Source organism: Ammospiza caudacuta, chromosome 31, assembly GCF_027887145.1.
Source record: "Ammospiza caudacuta isolate bAmmCau1 chromosome 31, bAmmCau1.pri, whole genome shotgun sequence".
Lineage (NCBI taxonomy): Eukaryota > Metazoa > Chordata > Aves > Passeriformes > Passerellidae > Ammospiza > Ammospiza caudacuta.
The window spans coordinates 5,168,928-5,191,026 of record NC_080623.1 but is presented as its reverse complement, the minus strand read 5'-3'; the positions used below and the strand labels follow the sequence as shown (position 1 = coordinate 5,191,026).

The 22,099-nt window shown below is 52.5% G+C and overlaps 2 protein-coding genes across 2 annotated transcripts; one reads left to right on the top strand and one right to left on the bottom strand.

The window, feature by feature from the left end:
* Positions 1-265: 265 nt before the first annotated feature.
* PFKM (phosphofructokinase, muscle) lies at positions 266-8,739 on the bottom strand. Its single transcript, XM_058822178.1, has 23 exons — positions 8,695-8,739; positions 7,809-7,907; positions 6,972-7,045; positions 6,802-6,879; positions 6,201-6,390; positions 5,356-5,521; positions 5,234-5,278; positions 5,041-5,149; positions 4,854-4,949; positions 4,672-4,764; positions 4,451-4,576; positions 4,119-4,183; positions 3,973-4,036; positions 3,717-3,863; positions 3,064-3,134; positions 2,888-2,975; positions 2,472-2,624; positions 1,912-2,076; positions 1,749-1,810; positions 1,437-1,548; positions 1,213-1,312; positions 717-822; positions 266-624 (listed from the first exon to the last, which is right to left on the bottom strand). Exons 1-23 carry the CDS (start codon positions 8,717-8,719, stop codon positions 477-479), a joined length of 2,382 nt encoding a protein of 793 aa, XP_058678161.1. The 5' UTR covers positions 8,720-8,739; the 3' UTR covers positions 266-476.
* A 1,225-nt stretch (positions 8,740-9,964) lies between these two features.
* Positions 9,965-18,831, top strand: SENP1 (SUMO specific peptidase 1). The gene is made up of 16 exons (XM_058822102.1): positions 9,965-10,200; positions 10,857-10,929; positions 11,040-11,136; positions 11,636-11,771; positions 12,232-12,335; positions 12,593-12,828; positions 13,138-13,192; positions 13,339-13,377; positions 13,483-13,567; positions 13,916-14,068; positions 14,550-14,681; positions 15,144-15,347; positions 16,071-16,150; positions 16,559-16,643; positions 16,952-17,047; positions 17,676-18,831. The coding sequence occupies exons 1-16, from the start codon at positions 10,126-10,128 to the stop codon at positions 17,736-17,738; spliced, it is 1,713 nt and encodes a 570-aa protein (XP_058678085.1). The 5' UTR covers positions 9,965-10,125; the 3' UTR covers positions 17,739-18,831.
* Positions 18,832-22,099: the final 3,268 nt, after the last annotated feature.

The following is a 22,099-nucleotide window of genomic DNA, read 5'->3' as shown; positions in this document are numbered from 1 at the left end:
GAATTCACCCTTTGATATTGGTTTGGGGGGGGGGGGGGGGGGGGGGGTTGGGATCTATTCCAGGATCCAGTGGAAGAGCAGATCTCCAAGGTGAAACCAAGTGGCTAAAAACTGTCATTGTTGTTTTCTGGGATGAACTTGGGGCACAAATTTTACCTGTTTTATCCCTCTGTGTTATGCTGGGCAGGGAAATCCTGAGGATGAGGAGGGATTTGGTGTCAGTGGGGTCCAGGTTTGCCTTTCCATGGATTCACAGACACCTGGAGCACTTGGACAAGCACTGAATTTATTGAAACATCTCCACTTTATGACTTTTAACCCTAAAAACCTCAACCTCCACCATCCATCCTCAATTTATCCTGATACCACTTGGGGACCCCTTCTCAAAATCCCATAAAATCCCTGAAAAGCCCCAGGATGTTGTGAGAAAAGGGGATTTTTGGGGTTCCTCAGGCTGGCAGTGACTGCTGTCCCTGTCACAGAGTGGCCTCGGGGACCAGGACCTTGCGGGTCAGGTGCTCCAGGTGCGCCGTCTCAGATGTGTCTAGCTCGATGTTGTACTTGGCTAGGATTTTGAGGATGGGCCGCAGTTTCAGCCACCACTGCTCCTTGGGGATGCGGTGCCTGAGGGGACAGGGACAGACTGGGGATATCCCTGGGGAGGGATCCCAGGCTTTGTCCCACTTTCCCAGGGTGGGGAAGGGAAGGAGACGCACTCGAAATCCGTCTGCTGGCGCAGCTCAGCGATGGGCTGGAACACCAGGCTGCGCTTGCGCATCCCCAGCAGGCACGCCGAGTCCACCGTGTTGGCAAAGATCCGGCCTGGGAGGAACACAGGAATGGTAGGGAACCTCCTGGAGGCGAGTTGGGAATGGTTGGGATCCTCCAGGGACGTGGGAGGGAAGGGTGGGAATGTTTGGTAATCTTCAGGGATGGGAAAACACCTGGGACAGGAAGTTGGGAATGTTTGGGATCCTCCTGGAGCAGGGGTTGGGAATGCTGGGGATGCTGCATGAGGGTAAAACCTATGGGAGGGTAGGTTGGGAATATTTGGGACCTTTCAAAAACATGGGAGGGGAGGTTAGGAATGTTTGGGATCATCCAGGAGTGGGGAACATCCCCCAGAATCCACAGGAGGGCTTTTTGGGAATGGTTTGGGAATGTAGGGTCACTCTGGGGCCCCTTTGGGATCCCCCATCCAGCAGCACCCACCATGCCGGGAGCACTCCTTGATCTTCCCGGTGATCCAGGCCACAGCCTTGGCGCCCATCTTGGTGCCGAAATTACGGTCAAAGGGGGTGGGGCTGCCTCCCTGCCCCAGGAGAATCCAGGATGAGCCAATGAAATCTCCCAAATCCCAATCCCCTTCCCAGGGAAATCCCCTGAACACCGATCCTGTTGCTGGGGGAATTCCCAAACCCTCACCCCATTCCCACCTGCTGCATGTGCCCCAGGACGTTTTTCCGGCAGTCAAAAATCCCTTTGCCCTCCTCGCAGTAGAGGTTGTAGATGAAATCTGTGGTGTAGTTCTCATTGCAACGCTCATTCCTGCACCAGGGACAGGATCAGGCCCAAATCCCGTAATTCACCCCATCCCAAACAATTCCACTGATCCCAAACAGCAGCACCACAATGAGACTCCAAATCTTCCATCCCTTGCCCATCACCACCGTGAGAGCCCAGTTCCCCTGATCCCAAACCCAATCCCCACGGGGGTGCCATGAGGTCCTCCCAAGGCTGGAACCCACCTGAGCACAAGCCCCCTCTTCACCGTGGTCTTCATCTTCTCCGTCAGGTGGTCCACATTGGCCTGTGGGGTCGGGAATGGAGGTGGGAGCGGGGTCAGTGGGGAACCTACTCATTGCACACCACCCGGGTGCCACTGGGGACTGGGGACAAGACTGTCCCCACCTGCAGGTCACGGCTGCTGAAGGGCTCTTCGAAGATGTAGGCGGCGTCAGCGCCGGCCGCCAGCCCAGCCATAGTGGCCAGGTAGCCACAGAAGCCACCCATGGTCTCGATGATGAACACACGGCGCTTAGTGCCTGCAGCCGACTGCTTTATCAGGTCACACGTCTGCAGTGGGGACAGGATTTGGGGTCAGGAAAAGGGGTTTAGGGCCAGGGAATTTGGGATGCCCACTGCAGACTGCTTGATCAGGTCACATGTCTGAAATGTGGGATTTGGGGTCAGGAAAAGGGGTCTAATGTCAGGGCAGTTGGGGGATTTCCATCAGGGTCTCAGAGAGGTGATAGAGGTAGGAGAAGTGCTTTGGGATAAGGGGAATTTGAGACTTCCACTGGGATCTTACTGTGATGATGCTGTTTAGCATCGGGAGGGATATGGGATACAGGATTTGGGTTCTCACTGTGGTGATGATGTTTGGGAGCAGAGGCTACAGGATGGGGTGTCCGACCAGGGTGATCGTGTTTGGGACAAGGGGAATTTTGGGGAGGTATCTGGGGTCTCACAGTGGTGATGGTGTTGAGGGCGGTGTCAGCGCCGATGCTGAAGTCAGAGCCGGGGACGTTGTTGGAGACGGTGGCGGGCACGATGCACAGGGGGATGCAGAGCTCCTCAAAGCGTGCCCGGCCCTCCACCAGCTCCAGGCCACCTGTGAACGCCTGAGAGACAATGGGAACATCAGGGGACAATGCAGAGAGGCGAGGAACAGTGGGGGCACTGACCACACCTTGACCAGACCTGGCCCTCCACCAGCTCCAGGCTGCCTGTGAATGCCTGGGGGATGGCAGAGGGACCCTGACCCCACCCTGGCCACCCCCCAACCATGCCTCTCTAACCCTATCCTAGCCACACCCCAACCATGCTCTGACCAAGCCCCACTGACCCCACCCCGCTGACCACACCCTGCCCACACGGCACTGACCTCAAAGCCACCGATGATGATAAGACCATGAATCCCAAATTTGCTGATGTTGGCGCTGATCTCCTCAAAATGTTTCTTGGGCAGAGTCCTGGGAAGGGGAGACTCCTTGGGATGAGCCTGACCAGAGGGGGACCCCAGAGGGACCCCAAATGACCCCACACGCAGCGGGGACTCACCTCTTGGTGCCTAGTTTGGATCCTCCCAGCCCCGTCCAGCTGCCCACAGTATTCCAGCTGATCTCCTCCACCTGAGGGGTGAAACAGGGGTTTAATGGGGTGGGAGAAGGATCTGGGGTCACAATGGCCCCCCTCAGCCCTCTCAGAGTGACATTGGGCTCACACAATGTCCCCTCAGCCCTCTCAGGAGGTCACACAATGTCCCCTGGCTTGGGGACAGCAGCAGATCAGACCCATAGCAGGGCTGGGGTTTGGACAGGAATTAAACACCCCCATCCTGAGGAATCTCCATCCCTGCAGTGCCACAACTGCCCCTTCCCAGGTCCTTTTCTTTCACCCTTCTCCCACATGGATCTCCCCATCCCAAAATCCAACCCCTCAAATCCATCCTGCATTTCCCAAACTCTTTTCCCGGCCTGTTTTTCCACTGGGATCTCCCCATTCCAAAACCCAACCCTTCAAATCCATCATGCCCTGGCCACCCCTTCATCCCATAGGGATCTCCCCATCCCAACTCCTTTCACCCATAGGACCCTCACTATCCCGAATGCCAGCCCCTCAAATCCATCCCAAGCCCTGTTCCCTGTGCGAATCTCCCCATCCCAGTCCCTCTCTTGACCCTTTTCCCACCCCATTCCCCTCGGGACCCTCACCATGCCAAAGGCCAGCCCCTCGAAGCCGTCGTGCACAGCGAGCATGCGGTGCCCGTGGATGAGGCCGATCCTCACGGTCGACCGCACAGCTGCGTTCATCCCTGCGGCCGGAGCGCCCACGTTCATCACGGCCACCGTGTACCCGCTCTGGGGACAGGGACAGGGCTCACTGGGGGTTGGGGTGGGATTGGGTGGTATCCGTGCCTGGGATGGAATTGGGGTGTCCCAGCTCGGGCCCCTCCCCAGTGCTCCCTACCTTGGTGGCAGGCGGGCGGATGTGAGCCAGCAGCTTGTAGACATTCCAGTTGTTCTGAAAGCTCCTAAAAATCAGGGAAGTTGGGGTTTTGAGACGGTTTGAGGACATTGGGGTTTCAGGGACAGGGACATGGAGGTGCCACCCACCGGCCCCGCAGCTTCAGCGCATCCTCAAAGCGTCCTTCATTCATGGCTGTGGTGACGTCCTTGGTCTGGGGGCACAGAGGGGGATTGGGGTGGGATTGGGGTTTCCTGGGTGGAATTGGGGTGTCCTGGGATGGGATCAGGGTGTCCTGGGTAGGGTTGGAGGGTTTTGGATGGGTTTGGGTTGGAATGGGGTGTCTTGGGGTGGGATCCATCCCTGGGGCTGGCTTGGTGACACTCCCTGGAGGATTTGGAGACATCTTAGGGATGGGAACCATCTTAGGGACCCAGACTGGGTCTGGGACCACTCCCAGCGTCCCCCCATCCCCACTCACCACCTGGACACATTCCATGAGGGGCAGGCGCACGGCCTGGTTGCCGGACAGACTGACCACGCAGGCCGGCGTCTCTGGTGTCCCCTCAAGCAGTGCCATCACAGCCTCCACACCCATCCTGCTGGCCTGAGGGGACATCAGGGGTGTCACCTCCCAAGGGGGGCTGTCAGTCACCTCCAGGTCCCTTTGTTTGGGACCGGGGTGAGGAAGGAGGTGCCCACCAGGATGCGGTCGAAGGCTGAGGGGGTCCCCCCACGCTGGACATGGCCCAGGATGGTCACCCTGGTGTCGTACCCCAGACGTTTCACCACCAGCTGCAGGGACACAGGAGAGCTCTGGGACTGGCCCCAAAAAGGGAGGGGGCAAAGGGGGATGTCCCCCATGTCCCCCCATCCCCACTCACAGCTTTGATCTCGTCCGAGGTGATGGCCTTGCCGTGCTTGTCGATGGCGCCCTCAGCCACAATGATGATGTTGAGCCTGGAGCCACCATCACGGGTCTGGGGGGATCACAGGGTGTCAACAAGGATAGGGACGGGGGGAGATCATCCCTCCATCCCTCCATCCCCCGTGTCCATCCCTCCCTCCCACCTCAGTCAGCCTCCTGCACAGGTGCTCCTCCCAGTCGTCCTCGGGGGGTGACTCAGGGATGAAAACCCAATCAGCACCACAGGCCAGGGCTGTGATCAGAGCCAGGTACCTGAAATGGGGCCAAAACCTGCTTTTGAGCCACTTCCCCCAATTTTTGGGGTGACAAGAACCCCTCCTAGGTGCCAGAACATACCCGCAGTGCCGCCCCATCACCTCCAGCACAAAAGTCCTCTGGTGGCTGTGGGGACAAGAAAGCGTCACCCACCCGAAACGGGAACACCGGGGGCTGGGGGACAACAAGAGTGTCCTTGTCACCTCTGCGCTGTGGTGGTGATGGCATCCACGATCTCCATGATGCGGTGCAGCGCCGAGTCGGTGCCGATGGTCATGTCAGTGCCACAGAAGTCGTTGTCGATGGAGCCCACCATGCCCACGATGTTCAGGTGGCTCGAGCGCTGCGCCTCCTCTGCCGTGATGCCACCTGGGGAGAGGGTGGGCAGGAGGGGGACACCATCCCCAGATGATCACTTGGGGGGTAGAAGTGTCAAAGGGATTGTTTGGGGGAAAAACACTCAGCTTTGGGTAACAAAACACTGTATTTTTGTGTAGGACACCTTGATTTTGGAACCAAAGTTTTTTTGGAATCACAAACTTATATCACACTGCAACAACAAACCTTCCCACACCCTCCTTTCCTGACGTGAGACCCCCCCGAAAATGTCCCCTCAGGGGGAAGCAGTGCCACAAATCTCTGTTTTGCAGGAAAACCTCAAATTTTTGAGTGCTGCACCCTGCGTTTTTTAACCGCACCCTCTTTTCCTTCTGTGTCCCCCTTTAAAACATCTTCAACAGTGCCCCAAACCTCCATAATTATGGAAAAAAAAAACAATTTTGGAGTTTCACATCCTGATTCAAAACCAAACCTTTCCACACCCCCTGTTCTCTCTCTGCCCTCCTTCAAAGTGTCCCCTTGGGGAGCAAAAGTGTCCTTAACTTCCATAATTAGGGAAGAACACCACATTATTATATGCGAAAACCCAAATTTTTGTGTGCTTTTGAACTCAAACCTTTCTCTTTTGACTCCAACCCTTTCCCTGTGCCCCCTCCCTCTCCCTCACCCCAGGGGGGTTACGGGGCTCCCCCGGTGTCCCTCCCCATACCGGTTTTGAGCAGCTCTGCCAGGAGCCCGCCCCACTCGGCGCGGAAGGTGTCGGCACCGGTGAGGCTGCCGTCGCCGCCGATCACGCACAGGTTGGTGATGCCGCGCTTGACCAGGTTCCGCGCAGCGCGCAGCCGCCCCTCGCGTGTGCGGAAATCCTGACAGCGCGCGCTGCCAATCACCGTGCCACCCTGGGGAGGGACGGTGGGGCACAGCCTTGGGGCTGGATGTCCATCCCTGTGTCTGTCCACCCCTCTGTCCATCTGCCCATCTCATCCCCATGTCCATATCTCTGTCCCATCCTCATATCCACCCATCCATCCATCCATCCCATCCCATCCCATCCCCACGTCCATCCCTGTGTCCATCCATCCATCCCATCCCCATGTCCGTCCCTGTGTCCATCCCTGTGTCCACCCTTCCCTCCCTCCCCCCATCCCAGCTCTGCTTCTGGGTCATTTTCTGCTGAGCCCAGGCTCAGACTGGAACCAGTGAGGGACAAACTGGGACCAGTGAGAAGCATGCCCAGTGCCTCCCCAGCCCAGGAGGTGATTCCCCACTGTCCCCCTGTCCATGTGTCCCCCTGTCCATGTGTCCCTCACCAGCTGCAACATCATGGACACACTTTCCCACGTGGCCTCCCTGATGTGGTCACCACCATCCACCAGCCCCTGGTAGCCCTGTGGGGACAGAACGGACAGTGGTTCAAGGACACCTTTTCCCAAATTTTGCGGTGGGGCTGTGGAATTTTGGGGTTGGGGCTGACACTGACCTCACACACGAAGAACACTTTGGCCCCGGTGTAGATCCCCACACGCACCACGGCGCGCACGGCCGCGTTCATCCCTGTGGGGCACCGCCATCATCCTGTCACCCCTTGGTGACATCCCCAAGCCCCTGTCACCTCCCTGCAGCTGCCACCCCTCAGTGGACACCCCCAATCTGTCCCCCCCGTACCCCCCCTGTCCCCCCCCTCGCAGCTGCCACCGCCTGGGTTATTTTTGCCCCGGTGACCTTTGGTGGCAGCGCCTGACATGGGTGACAAACACGGGGGTGGGGGGAGGGGACACTCGGGGGGGGGGGGGGGCCCATGGCCTGGCAGCCCCCCATGTCTGTCCGCCCATCCTTGGGACCCCCAGAAAAATCCCAAATCTGGGGATGAATCCTTGGAATTTTGGGCAATCCTGATTATTGTGGCTCAGTACCAAAGTGCCACCGGCGCCCACTTGGAGTCCCCTGCCCGAATTTTGTCACCATTGTTCCTCTCTGCTATCCCAAAACCCCTCGAGCTCCACCCGACCCCAAACCCCCACCAAGGTCATTCCCAGAACCTCAATCCAGGGAAAACCCTGATGGTTGTGGCATCAAAATCCTGATTTTTACCTCCAAATGAGCAGTTTTAGGTACTTGGGGGGGGGGGATTTTTAGGGATTTGGGGGGGGGAATTTTGGGGGGGGGGGGGATTGGGGGGGGGGATTGGGGATTCCGGGGATCCCAGGGGATTTGCGGAGTTTTGGAGGAGGGGGGAGAAATTCGGGGGGTTTTGGGGGGATTTCAGGCTGGGGATTTTTAGGGATTTTGGATCCCGGGGGTTTTGAGGTGCTCTTACCCTGCGCGTCCCCCCCGGAGGTGAGGACGGCGATGGCTTTGCCGACCCCCAGGGTCTCAGTGTGCTGGGGTCCCGCGGGGCTCGGGGGCATTTTCCTGCCTGGAAAAAATCGGGAAATTCGGGCAAATCCCAAGGCGGGACGGGCGGCTCTGTCCCTCTGAGTGACGCTGCCAGCGCAGAGTGGCACCCTGGGGAAGAACGCGGCGACACTGGGACAGCCCCGCTGCCGCCGCCGGGACACTCCCGCCCGGGGGGGCGTGGGGGGACTCCTTACTGGGAGTCCTCGTTACCGGTCCCAGTCTCGATTCCCTACTGGGGCCAGGCTGTCCTTAGCGGTCCCAGCCTCTCCTTACTGGTCCCAGTTTGTCTTTACTGGACCCAGTGCATACTCTCTCTGGGAGTTGCTCCGTCCTTCTTACTGGTGCCAATCTCTGTTCCTTACTGGTGCTAGTCTGTCCTTACTGGTCTCAGTTTGTTTTCCCTGCCCTGCTCTCCTTAATGGTCCCAGTCCCTCTTTAGCGGGGCCAGTTTGTCCTCACTGGTCCGAATCCCTGTTCCCAGTGGGAGCTGCTCTGCACTCCTTACTGGTGCCACTCTGTCCTTACTGGTTCCAGTCTGGGTTCCCTGTTCATCCCAATCTCTATTCCCTGTAGTTATTGGTCCGCCCTCCTTACTGGTGCCAGTTTATCCTCCTTACTGGTCCCAGTCCATCTTTACCAGTCCCCGTCTGTGTTCCCTGTGGGACTCTGTGCTCCCCACTGGTTCCAGACTGCTTTCCTTACTGGTCCCAGTCCCCATTCTCTACCTCTCCCGGTTCCAGCTCCCCGCCGGTCCCTGTGCGGGGCTGTTACTGGTGCCAGTTCCTGCTCCGTGCTGGTTCCAGTACCTGTCCCTAACTGGTTCCAGTTCATCGCCGGTCCCGTTACCGGCCCGGGTCGCTGTTCCCGGTGGGATCTGCTCTGCTTTCCTTACTGCTCCTAGTCCCCGTTCCCTGCCGCTGCCTCTCCCGGCTCCGGTTCCCTCCCGGTCCCGGTCCGTGGGCGTTACCGGTGCCGGTCCGCGGGCGTTACCGGGGCCCTCCCGGGGCCGTTAGTGGCGCCAGTCCCGCTGCCCACCGGGAGCACTGACCTGCGGAGCGCCGCCGGCCCGGCCCGGGCGGGAGGAAGGACAGCAGGAGGAGGAGGAGGAGCGCGGCCACGGAAAGCGCGGCCGGGGCCGCGAACCGAGACAGAGCCGGGGCCACCGGGACCGCCACCATGGCTCGGGGACAGCGCCACCATGGCCTGGGGACAGCGCGGGGACACGGGCTGGGACCGGGGATTGGCTGCGGGGAGCGCTGTAATGGGATCGGGGTGACGGGATCGGCTGTAATGGGATCGCCCGTTAGGGGATCAGGGTAACGGGACCGGTGTAACGGGATCGGCTGTGACGGGGCCGCTGTAATGGGATCGGGGCGACGGGATCGGTGTAATGGGATCGGCTGTAATGGGATCGCCCGTTATGGGATCGGGGTAACGGGATCGGCTGTAATGGGATCGGCCGTTATGAATCAGGGTAACGGGATCGGCTGTAATGGGAGCGCCCGTTATGGAATCGCCGGTTATGGGATCAGCTATAATGGGATCGGCTGTAGGGTCCAGCTACTGTGGGATTGACTGTAATGGGATCGGCTATTATGGGATAGGCTGTAACAGTTTTGGATGTAGGGACCAGCTGTAACAGGACTGACCGTAAGGACAAACTTGGAATGGGATCAACTGTAACGGGATCGACTGTGATGGGATCGGTGGTAGGGACTCACACACAGAGTGAACCCTCCATATGGTCACAGCCCCCAGAGAATGACCCCCTATAGGGTCACAGCTCCCACAGAGTGACCCCCCACCACAGAGTGACCCCTGTAGGGTCAGCCCCCCCGTCCAGGGTGGACCCTCCTTTCCGGCTGCCCCCCTGGACCTCCCAGCCGCCAGGGGGCGCTCTCCGCTTCCAGCAAATCGCGGCTCCCTCCCCTGCTCTGGCGGCAGCACTTCCGGCAGCGCTGCCGCCGCTCACTTCCGCTTCCGCTGCTTCCCCCTCGCTGCCGCCGCGGAGCCCGGGAGAGCCGCGCGCGCTCGGGAGGCTTGGGGTTCCATTTCCGCTTCCGGTGCGGCGGCCGGGCCGGCTGAGGCAAGAGAAGCGGCGGCGGCTCCGGACCCTCCGCTCCCGGACCGGGCTCTTCCCTCTCCCGCTGCCCTCAGACCCGACTCCGCCACCACTGGGCCTTTTCCCGTGCCCGGTCCTGCCGCTGCCCGGGGCCGAGGCGGCGGCGCTGCCCTCCATGAGGATGGAGGCCCGGGAGGCGGCGCGGGCCCGGCCCGGCCCGGCCTTCAAGGGTTTCGGCGCCGAGAGCAAGGTGCGGAGCGGGGGGGCGCGGGGCCGGGGCGTTCCCGGGCTCCGTTTCCACCGGGCCGGAGCCGCCGCAGCTCCTTTCCTCACGGAACCACCGCGGGATTTGGGGGCGGGAAGCGGATTTGGGAATATTCGGGACAATTCCCCCATCTCAGGGAATGTTAGGGCACTTCCAGCCGCGGTTTCTCTGGGGGAACGCAGCCTGGAAACCGCAGAAGTCAAATCCCAATCCCGTTTCTGGGAATTCCCGGTTCCCGGCGTGGGAATTCCACCTGGAATATGCCGGGAATGGGGAGCCCAAGTGTGGGACCCACCGCGGGTCCAGAGCTGCGAAATTCAGGATTTTCCCAGCAGTCTTTGGGTTCTTGCTGCTCCATAAATTCGCTCCACAAAATATGGGAGTTGTAACCTTTAGAAGCTGGGAATTTGGGGAGTTTGGGGAGCTGTGATGGATAGGAATTGCAAACCTTAGGAACTGTAAATTTGGAGAATTATTAATTTCAGGAATTGTGAATTTTGGGAATTGTGAAGTCCTGCCACTATTCCCAACCAGCCCTGGGAACACCCTTCCCTTTTCCCTGTATTTTTCCTGGATTCTTTCCTGGTATTTTCCCACTTCTAAGCAAAATATTGGAATTTTCCCCATTTTTTTTCCCCCAGTTTTTCCTCCCCAAACTCAGCAGCTTCTCCTGCCCTGCTGGGAACTCCTCCTGCTCCCTCAGCTACACCCCAGGTGAGTTTTCCCTCTGGAATTTGGGTTTTGGGGGTGTTTTCCCTAAAAACAACCCCTTGAGAAGGGGAAATTTGAGTTTTTCTGGGAACTCCCACTGTTTTTCCCCTCAGAAATTCCTGAAAGATTCCCAGGAGCCAATGGGCAGTGGAGGAGCTCCAAGCCCAGGGGGAGCCGAGGCTCCTTCCTGGAGACCCGTAAAAATTCCAGGTGGGTGCAGCAGATCTCAGATTTCCAGGTTTTGGTTGATACTTTTGGGGGATTTTAGTTGGGATTTTGGAGTTTTGATGATTTGACGGTGATTAGACGATTTTTTGAGGGGGTTTTATTTTTGGGATTTTTTGATGGTTTTAATTTCTTTTTGGGGGATTTTTGGTGGGTTTAATTTGGGATTTTGGTTATTTGGGGGAGGATTTTTTGAGATTTTTTTTTGGTGGGGATTGGGATTCTTGGTTTTTTTTAATTTTATTTGGGATTTTGTAGTAGGGGGGATTTGGTTTTTTTAAATTTTATTTGGGATTTTGTAGTAGGGGGGATTTGGGCAATTTAATTGGGGGGTTTGGGGATTATTTTTTTTTTTTTTATTTGTGGGATTTTTTGGGGCTTTATTTCATTTCTCCTTCCGTGCAACCTTTTGTGATTTTATTCGGGATTTTAAACAAATTTTCAGGATTTACAACAAACCTGCGGTGTTTTTCCCTCCTTCCAGCGGGAACCCCAGCACTTTTGGGGGAAAATCCGCCCTCCATGGAGCCTCCTTCCCCCTGAAGCCGGCCCCGAGCCCTTCCTGGAGCCGCCGCAGCCCCAAGAAGGCCCCGCGGCGCTTCCTGAGCGCGGCCGAGGAGGTGACGGAGAAACCCTGGGGCGTGCCGGGGTGTTGTGGGGCTGGGAAACCCTGGGGTTTGTGAGCTTTGCGGGGCTGGGAAACCCTGGGGCATCCTGGGGCTTTGTGAGGCTGGGAAACCCAGGGGTTTGTGGGGTTGGGGTGTTCCGGCAGAGCTGAGAATGGGGGCAAGGAAATCCCAGGGGTTTGTGGGGTTGGGGTGTCCAGGCAGGGCTGGGAATGGAAATCCTGAGAAATCCCAGGGATTTGTGGGGTTGGGGTGTTCCGGCAGAGCTGGGGGCACATCTGGGGTTAAACACCAAATTCCTGGGGTTTTCCAGCCCTAAATACCATTTTTTTGGAAGTTTTTCTCAGCATTGCCTTCGTGGGATTCCATCAGATCCCTGAATTTGGGGGGAATCCCTGGGATCAGTGAATTCCAGGGTTTTGAGAGGAGTTTTTTCTGTGCTCTTTGCCTGCAGACGGTGCGGGAGGAGGAGCGGGAGATTTACCGGCAGCTGCTGCAGATGGTGACTGGGAAGAGGTTCTCCAGCTGCAAACCCTCCCCGCTGCTCCCCTTCCACCTGTGAGTCAGAAGCATCCAAAAAAATCCCTGAAAACCTGCCCCAGATCCCAAAGAACCTCAAAATCCCTGCTCGAATCCCAAAAAACCCTCTGCAAATCCCTGAAAATCATCAGAGACCCTGCCCAAACCCCAAACCTCTCCAAAACCTCTCTCCTAACCCCCCAAAAAAATCCTAAATCTTCTCCCCAAATCTCAAATTTCCAATCTTCTTCCAGGAATTTCCCTAACTGGGTGTTTTGATTTTTTTTTTTTTGCAGCTCCCGCTGTCCCCGTTCTGGCCCCTCCCTGCCCCAGGAGGCTCCCAGGGATGATCCCGAGGCACTGGAAATTCACAAAATTCCAGCTCCTGTTCCACATTCCCCGGAGCCACCCCAGAATTCCCAAAATCCCCCCCTGGGCCCCTCTCCAGGGTTTCCTGGGGAGTTCCAGCCCCGGAATTCTGTGACTCCACACCAGCGGGAGGAAGAGCCAGGAGCTGAGGCACAGAGTGAAGGTAAAGATTCCTGAGAATTCCAGAAATATAACCCCAAAACCACGAAAATCTCAAATAAAACAAGACCACAAATAAAACCCCCAAAAAATCTGAAATTAACAAAAAAAAAAAAAATCCCAAAAAACTCCTCAAGAAAGTCCCAAAAATCCCCCAAATCCCCCAAAAAATGAAACCAAATCCCAAATAACCCCAAACTCTGGGAAAGGGATTTAAATTCTGTGGCCAGTCTGGGGTATTTATTCAGGATTGGGAGATATTTGGGGTCGGAATCAAGGAGGACAGAAATCCAGGAATTTTTCCCATTTTTAGGGTCAGATTCTGTCATTTTGCTCAAGGTCAAGGATTCCAGAACTCCGGCTCCAAGGTAAGGGGTGTGAAATGGGGGCGTTTTGAGGATTTTTAGGGACACGGGGAGGTGACAATGAAGAGGGACAGGGTGAGAATTTGGGAAATGAGGGAATTCTGGGAAATTCTGGGTAATTTCCAACCCTCCTTTTTCTCTCTTTCCAGCCTCCCCTTTTTCCAGGCTGAGCTATGGATCAAAGAGCTGTGAGTTACTATTCCCTGCTGGCTTTTCCTGGAATTTTTGGGGTGGAAAAACCAAAATCCTGATTTTTTAAATGAATTTGTCCATTAAATTTTTGTTTTTTCTAGGACCAGTGTCTATGATTCCCGAGCCAGAGAGAGGTGGAGGCAAATAGAGGAGCAGAAAGCTCTAGCCCTGCAGCTCCAGAGCCAGGTGAGACTTACACGGAAAAATATCCCGGACTGGCACAATTGGGGAAAAACAGTTGGAAAACAGGAAAAATCAACTTTTTTTAGGCCTTTGTTCTTCTCAATCCTGGGATAAACAGCAAGGAAAAGAGGGAATATTGTCTCACATTGGAAACTACAGGAAATTTTGTCACTGGGAGGGTGGTCAGGGCTTGGAAAAGGAGTCAGAATCCAGGGAAATGGGGAAAAAATGCAGATGTGGCACAGGGGACAGGCCTGGGTGGCTCTGTAAAGGTTTAATTCCATAATCCTGGAGGTTTATCCCAGTTTCATCAATCCCAACCCCTCCTTTTCCCTCTCTGTCCCCCCACAGCGGCTGCAGGAGCAGGAGCGCTCGGTGCAGGACCTGGTGGATCTGCACCTGCGCGTGCCCCTGGAGAAGGAGATCCCGGTGGCCGTGGGGCCCGAGGGGCTGGAGCGCGCCCGGTCCGGCCAGGGCGACGATGACTTCCCCGAGATCACCGAGGTGGGGCTGCCCCGCAGGGGATTCTGGGGTCTGGGCGCAGGGATGGGGGCCTGAGCCCTCCTCAGGGTGAATTTATGGCTCAAGAATCAGTTTGGTGTTCAAGCCCTGGGGATCTGGGGACAGGAAAAGTTCTTCCTCAGATAGAACTCAGTTCTGGGAATTTCAGGGATGGAGCCCTGTGCCCTCTTCCCAGTGAATTTATGGCTCAAGAATCAGTTTGGTGTTAAACCCTTGGGGATTTGGGGCAGAAAAAGCAGGAATTCTACCTCACCTGAGGTAGATCAGTTCAGGGAATTCCTGGGATTTAGGGATTTGGGGTCAGTTCAGGGAATTAGCTTCAGGGAATTCCTGGGGTTTGGGCACGGGGATGGAGCCCTGCACCCTCCTCGTGGTGAATTTATGGCTTAAGGGACTGTTGGGCATTAAACCTTTGGCTATTTGGGGTCAGGAAAAGCAGGGATTCCACCTTCCCTTTCCCCAGGAAATGGAGAAGGAAATCAAGAGCCTTTTCCGAGGAGGGAACCAGGACGAGGTGCTGAGCGAGGCTTTCCGCCTGACCATCACCAGGAAGGACATCCAGACCCTCAACAACCTCAACTGGCTCAACGACGAGGTGAGAGCCCAACAGTTCCCATTTCCCACCCGTTTCCAGCACCTTGGGAGGGGAAAATGGTTGGGTGGGTGCTGGGAGGGGATTTGTGGGTTGGGATTCCACCCTGGACTGATAAATCTGTGGGGGAAGCTGCGCAAAGTAAAAATAATTTAATTTATGTGGGGAATTAATGATAGTGGGAGGATGGGATTGGTGTGAACCGGGGAAACAGTAAGTAAATCTTAAATTCCGACCTAAATAAAGGCAAATTCCTAAAATTCCTTGAGTTTTCTCTGGAATGTTTTACTACAATGGAGCTACTGCAAACTCACCTGGGTATTTTGAAGGTTTTAATGCAAATCCTCCTTTTTGGGGGTTTATTCCCCAACTTTACACAGGGCCACAAATCCAAACACCATAATAAAATAAATAAAAATCTACTAAAAAAATCAAAAACCCAGTTTTCCCTTTTTTTTCCTCCAGATTATAAATTTCTACATGAATTTGCTGATGGAGAGGAGCAAGGACAAGGATTTGCCTGCAGTCCACGCCTTCAACACCTTTTTCTTCACCAAATTAAAGACTGCAGGGTACCAAGCTGTGAAAAGATGGACAAAAAAAGTGGATATTTTCTCTGTGGATCTGCTCCTGGTGCCCATCCACCTGGGAGTGCACTGGTGCCTGGCTGTGAGTGCTTGAATTATCCCAAAAAATCTTCAGTTTGGGATTTAGGGGCCAAATTTTGTTGGTTTTGGATGATGCTGACGGGAAAAATTTGCGTTTGTGTCTCAAATCTGAGTTTAAAGGGAAATACAAAGGTAGGAGCAGCTTTTTGTGGGGTTTTTAGTCCTTAAATTCAGGCTGGAGGTCATTTTAGGGCATTTATTCCCTTGGGAAGATCTGATTTCCCCGTTCCCACCAACTGGTGCCACAGGATCTTGTTAAAGAGATTTAGGCCACAGATATTTCGCTTTTCCCCTTCCTTTGTCCCATCCCCTGCCTTGGCTCCTGGGATCCTGCAGGGATTTTCAGCTCCTTTAGCAAAAGCCTCCTTAATTTATTAATTCCTGCTTGAATTGTTAATTAATTCCATGTAAAAGAGGTAATTTCCAGCAAAAATGGCATGGGAATGGGGAGGGAAAACACTGAAAATCACCTAAATCTGGGCCTCGAGAGATGGGGCAAAATTGTTGTAAACCCTTGGGAGGAATGATAATGATGATGATGATAATGATGATGATGATGATGATGATAATAATGGCTCATTTAGACATTCAGGGATTAAAAACACAGCAGGAAACAGGGATTTTTGGGGGGAAATCCTCCTGTGGTGTGAAGTACCCTACATTGTTTTTGCAAGAGAAGCATTCCTGATTTTTTTCCCATTTTAAGGAAATTTTCTCTGTGCAGGTCGTGGATTTCAGGAAAAAAACCATCACCTACTACGATTCCATGGGAGGGATCAACAGTGAGGCCTGCAGGATCCTGCTGTGAGTAAAATCCCTTCCCTGGCAAAATCCCACTCCTGCTTCCCCAGCCTTGGACACACCGACTTTACCCATTTTTGGGCTTTTTTGGGGTCATTTTTGAGCCCTTTGAGGGTCATTCTTAGGTCCCTTCAGGGTCATTTTTTAGAGGCTCCTTTAGGGTCATTTTTGCTCCCTTTTTCAGGCTCATTCTCCCCTTTTAGGACATGAAAAATTCCTTCTCTTCCCTGGAATTCTCTCCCTGTTTCTTCCCATGGGATTTCGGCCTCTCCTGATCCAATTTTAGATTTTTGGGGGTAATTGATTTGTGAATCCCAACCCTGAATCCCTTAGGGAACAGCCAGACAGAGCAGAACCTCAGAATTGCCATTTTCCCATGAATTCCAGCTTTTCCTGCTCCTTTTCCCACAGGCAGTACCTGAAACAGGAAAGTTTGGATAAGAAAAGGAAGGAATTTGACACCAACGGATGGGCCCTGTTGAGCAAGAAGAGCCAGGTTTGGACAGCCCAGAATTCCCAAAGAATTCAGCATTTCCTTGGATTCCCAGCCCTTTTTGGGCCCCTTTTCCCTCAGGGAAGAAAAGGAGGGAACAAATCCCAAACCTTAGGAGAGGAAATTTTCCACAGGGGAAGGGTTTGGGTGGGATTTGGGCAAGGTGAGAATGCAAAACATTCTGGAATTCTGGGACCTTCCTCCAGATTTCACTGGGATTTTGGGGCTTTTCCTGGCCTTGGGGGTTTGGGGGCTGAGGGAAGGGGGGGATGTGGGAATTTGGGAATGTTGACTGCTGTTTTTTTCCCCAGGAGATCCCGCAGCAGATGAACGGCAGCGACTGCGGGATGTTCGCCTGCCGCTACGCCGAGTGCATCTCCAAGGACAAACCCATCAACTTCACTCAGGTACCCCAGGGGCTGCAAATGAAATAAATTCCACAATTCCCATCCTGCAAACCCCCAGGGCCAGGAAAAAACCCCGAAATTCCAGCGGGATTTGGGGGAAATTCCAGCATTCCTCACCCGATCCAAGGAATCCCCACCCTATTTCCCATTCCTAGCCACCCTCCCCCCTTCCATGGAATTGTCCCCAAGTCCCTGGAAAAAGCTCCCAAGCCTCAGTGCCAGGGAAAATCCCAAATATTCCCCCAAAATCTGAGACAAATTCCCCATTTCTCCCCAAAATGTCAAGGAATTCCTGGGTAATTCCCAACCTCCAGGAATATCCCACTTCCCTCCTCCAGCATTTCCAGATCCCAGCACTCCCAAATTCCCTCAGGTCCCAGACCCCCAGGGCCGGGAAGACCCCAAACTCACCAAAATCCCAGCGAAATCTAGAATGAATTCCCCCATTTTTTGCCTGAATCCCCAGAAATTCCCATTTTTTCCCCCCATTCCCACAACCCCAAAGCCCCAAATTTCCCCCTTTTCCATTATTTTCCATGGGGAAAAAAAAGTCTGAATCTGCCCCTGGATGAGCAAACCTGATCAAAATTCCCATTTTTTCCCATTTTCTCCCCCAAAATTCCCAAAGCAACACATGCCCTACTTCAGGAAGAGGATGGCCTGGGAAATCTTGCACAGGAAGCTCCTCTGATGCCAGAAAAATCCTGAAATTCCAAAGATTTGGATCAGAAGAATCCCAGGATTCTCCTGGGGACGCAGCCAAGGAACTCCGGGTCCTGCTCCTCCCAAAACCCCCCCGGATTCGGGGGGAATAGAAAAGTTTGGAAGCACAGCTGGGAACTTTTGGAGTTTCTTTCCCTCTTTTTTGAGATTCCAGGATGGATTTTCCCGCTTTTCCATCTGCTGGGTTGGGGAAATTTGGGAATTTTGGGCTTTTTGGAGCTGGATTTTTGGGAAAAGGGAGGAGCCTCCGTGGATTTGTGTTGGGAAAATCTGGATTTGGGAAAAGCAGGGGAAAGGTTTGGTTCTGGAGAGAATTTTTGGGGATCATTCCCATTTTTTCCACCTCATTCCCAAAGTTTGTGGATTTCATCCATAGGAAAACTTGGATTGGAATCACTGGGAATAATTCCTGCTTAAATCCTGTTTTTTCTTCCCAAATTCCCACTTTTGGGTGATTTTTCCAGGATTAAGCTTTGGAATGTCAGAATTCCTCTGGATTTACACCCAAACTTTGCTTTTCCAAGGGATAAATCCCAAAACCTGAGCAAAATCTGGGATTTTTGGTGAATTTTTGGGAATTTTCCTTCCCCTTTCAGGCTGCTTCATCCCAGCAGCTCCTGTTGCTTTTTCCAGTTGCTTTTCCCACGTTTTCCATGAAGAAATCCTCCCAAATTGCAGGAACTGCAGAACCATGGGAAAAACCCCAAAATCCTGGAATTCCTTCCATTTTTTCCAAACAATGCCAGGATTTATTTGGGGAGTTTGCCCACCCCTTTCCCTGGATTAATTTATTCCCAAATTTTTTGATCCTTCTGAAGCCTCTGGATTTGCTCTTCCTGGTGGAAAAGATGATTTTTAATAAGAAGAGTGGGGGAAAATCCCAAGTTTTTGTATTTTCCCTCTCCTGCAGGAGCTGGGAATTTTTTCTATTTTTCCCGAGCTGGGAGATGAAGTTTTGTACCAAATTCCCAAATTTTTGGAGCCCCTTTTCCTGGTTTTTCCCATCCCTTCGTGTCCCTTTGGATCCCAAATTCCCTCCCCTGTTTTATACCAGATTCATTTCCTACTTTTTTTATCTTTTATTGAAATTAAAGATCTGGAAAAAAAACTGGAATTGAGGAATTTTCCTGCTTTTTGTGCTAGATAAGAACACATTTTAATTATGAGTTTATAAATATGCGATAAATTTAATTTTTTTTTGCCAACTCCTCATGTGCTAGGTGACGTTGTTCAGATGCAGTTGTACATTTATTTATCTGTCTCCATTCCTGTTCACAGTGGGAATCTCTGGAAAAGGGTTTGGGGTTTCTCCTCAGCTGAAGAAATCAGAGAAGGTGCCCCAAAACCTGGGAAAAATTCCCCGTAATCCAGGGAAAATTATTCAAAACTCAGGGAAAATGACCCAAAATTGGAGGGAATGCCCCAAAATCCATGCAAGATGCCCCAAATCTGATGTAGATGCCCCAAAATCCATTGGAAAATTACCCCAAATTCCCCGGGAGCCCCCTCAAATCCCACCTGGAATTTCCTCCCCCCCGTCCAGGTGACAAAGGTCCTTTCACTCGCCTCCCCCCCCCCGGGATCCGCTGCTATTTTTACAAAAATTCCCAGAAAAAGCCGGGATTTGGGGTAAGAGCTCCCTTTGTAGGGCCGTGGCTGGGCCTGGCACAGCTCATCTTTCCCGGGAATCCCAGGATCCCAAAATCCAAAAAAAGTCCAGGACATGGAGCCCTCATTCCCCCCCATGGTGCCTGGGCAAGGCACCCTGAAAACCGGGAAAATGACCCAAAATCCAGGGAAAATGCCCCAACCACAAAAAGATGCCCCCAAAATAAATCAGACACAAATGCACCAACTGCAGGAAAAATGCCCCAAAATCTGAGAAAGATTCTCCATAATTCAGGGCTGGGACTCCAAATTCTGAGCTGGGAGACCCCAGAGTTCAGAGCTGCCCCTCAAAGCTCTCAATTTTGGGTCATTTTAGGTCATTTTTTGCCCCAAATCCAGCCAGGTCTGAGCTACACCCCCAACACCACCCCTCAAACCCCTATTTGTTTATTTTGGGGTCATTTTTGGGTCATTTTGGGGCATTTTTAATCCCAAACCCCAAGCAGGGCACTTTAACCCTCCAAACCCCAATTTTGGGGTCATTTTGGAGTAACTTTAAAGGTAATTTTGGGGCAATTTGGGGTTATTTTTCACCCCAAACCTTCCAGGTCAGGGCAGCTCCCCCCAAACCCGTTTTGGGGTGACTTGGGGTAATGTGGGGCCATTTTTAACCCTAAGCTGGGGCAGGGTCCTCACACTCCAGGAGCCTCCTGATCCTAATTCCTCCTAACGACCCCGACCCCATTAATCCCCCAGAGGCTTGAGCCTTCATTAATTAATTAATTAACCCACAGCCCTGCTGGGCTTTTTTTTCTGGTTTTGCCCAAAAGCAAAAAAAAAAAGAAACCACCCCAAAACAGTGCCCAAAAAAATCCCCGAACCTGATCTCCCTTCAAACCCTGGGACCCTCGGCCCAGCCCCCATCAAAAATCTCTTTTAAGGTTGGGGGTTTTTTGGGATTTTGGGTGTTTTTGGTGGTTTTTAAAATTTTTTTTCCCCCTGGATTTATTTATTTTTTTGGGATTTTTCCGGTTCTGGGACACAGGGGCGGCTTTGTCCCCGTGGCTTTTGGGGCCCTGGCTCGGTGCCACCCCAAATAGGGATTTTTTGGGATGGGGGGATGGGAGAATTCGCCATCAAAGGATCCAAAATCCCGGAGTTTTTTTCACCTCTTCCTCGCTTCAGACAGGAGACAAAAAAGGAAATTTTTAGGGTTTGGAATTGGATGAAAATCCTGAATTTCAGGCATTTAGGGGGCAAAAAACTCCCAAGTTTTGGGGGCATCCTAAAAAATCAAAGGGTGAAGTGAGCCCCCTGTAACATAGAGTGACCCCGAGGGAAAAAATTGGGAATTCCAGGGGAAAAATCAGCTTTGGGAATGGGAAAAATCCCTTAAGGGACACCAAATAATCCCAAGGTATCCCTCAAACCAATTCATCCAATTCCTAATGTTTCACCCCAAATACCCCAGAAATAAAAACCACAGAAAAAATACCCCCAAAATATTTTAAAAATATTTTTAAATACACAAGAATATTTTAAAATGCACCCAATTTTTTAAAAAATACCCTCAAAACATACAAATGCACACAAAAATCTTTTGAAAATTCCAAGCAATATTTGAAAAATACACAAATAATATAAAAAATATTCAATAAATAAAAAAGCCTCCAGAAAAAATAAAAATAATACACAAAAATATCCTTAAAAATGTACAGAAAATAACAAAAAATATCTAAAAAAATACCAAAAACTGCAAAAAAAAACCCCACCCTAATAAAACCATTAAAAACTAAAAAATTAAATAAACCAAAATAAATCAAAATAGCCCCCAAAAAATCCCCGGTGAGGCCCTGAACGCCCTCCCCCTCGCTCCCTGAAAGGATCCCTTTGTACCTTTCCCAAAAAATCGCCTTTTCATCCCAAAAAAGGGGGAGGAGGGAAAGGAGGAGGAGGAGGAGGAAGAGGCCGTGTGAGGGGGGAAGGCTTTGACCTCATCCCACAAAAATTCCCGGATTTTTCCCCCATTTCGGGCCCCTTCCCACCTTTCCAGGGGGAAAAGGGACAAAGAGGCTCTGTGTGACAAAACCCCAAAAATGGGATGAAAAAGGAAATCTTGGGGATTTTCCCACCGGGAAAAGGAGGGGAAGGGAAAACCCTAAATGGAAAAAAGGAATTTGGGATTTTGGGGTTTTTTAGGGTTTAAAAGCAAATTTTGTGTCCCTACAATTCATTTTTAGGGGGTAAATTCACCCCAAAATCAGGTTTTCTGTAAAGCTTGGGGTCTTCAAAATTGCTTTTTTCACATGAATCCACTGCAAAATTGGGGATTTGGGGGCTTTTTCATCCCCTAAAAAAATCAATTAGAGGCTCAAAAAATGATTTTTTTTAATATTATTAAATTTTAATTTTTAATAGGAAATGTCATGGGATAATTGAAAATATGGAGTGAAATAGCTGTGAAATTAGGCGGAAAAAGTAAAAACTGGGAGTTTTAGGTGGGGACAAAGATCGTTTTTCTGCTCCTCAATTCCAAAAGGATCCTAGGGAATACTTGGGGCCAGATCTGAGGTTATTGCAAGGTGCCAGAGGGAAAAAAATGAAAATTGGGGAGTTTTTGTGTTGAAAAAAGCCCTTTTAGAAGGGAAAAATAAATTCCTGGCTCATCCCCCAGTGAAGGAGTTCACTCTCTGGGTTTGGGATTTTCATGGTATTGGGTGG

Coding starts and splice junctions, on each gene's coding strand:
- PFKM (XM_058822178.1), bottom strand. CDS start 8,719: ATGAACTGGAACCAGTTAGGGACAG. Junction 5,522..6,200: donor GGCAGAGCTGCTCAAAACCG/GTATGGGGAGGG, acceptor CCCTCTCCCCAG/GTGGCATCACGGCAGAGGAG. Junction 625..716: donor CGCCAGCAGACGGATTTCGA/GTGCGTCTCCTT, acceptor CTGTCCCCTCAG/GCACCGCATCCCCAAGGAGC.
- SENP1 (XM_058822102.1), top strand. CDS start 10,126: ATGAGGATGGAGGCCCGGGAGGCGGCGCGGGCCCGGCCCGGCCCGGCC. Junction 11,772..12,231: donor TCCTGAGCGCGGCCGAGGAG/GTGACGGAGAAA, acceptor CTTTGCCTGCAG/ACGGTGCGGGAGGAGGAGCG. Junction 13,568..13,915: donor CCCTGCAGCTCCAGAGCCAG/GTGAGACTTACA, acceptor GTCCCCCCACAG/CGGCTGCAGGAGCAGGAGCG.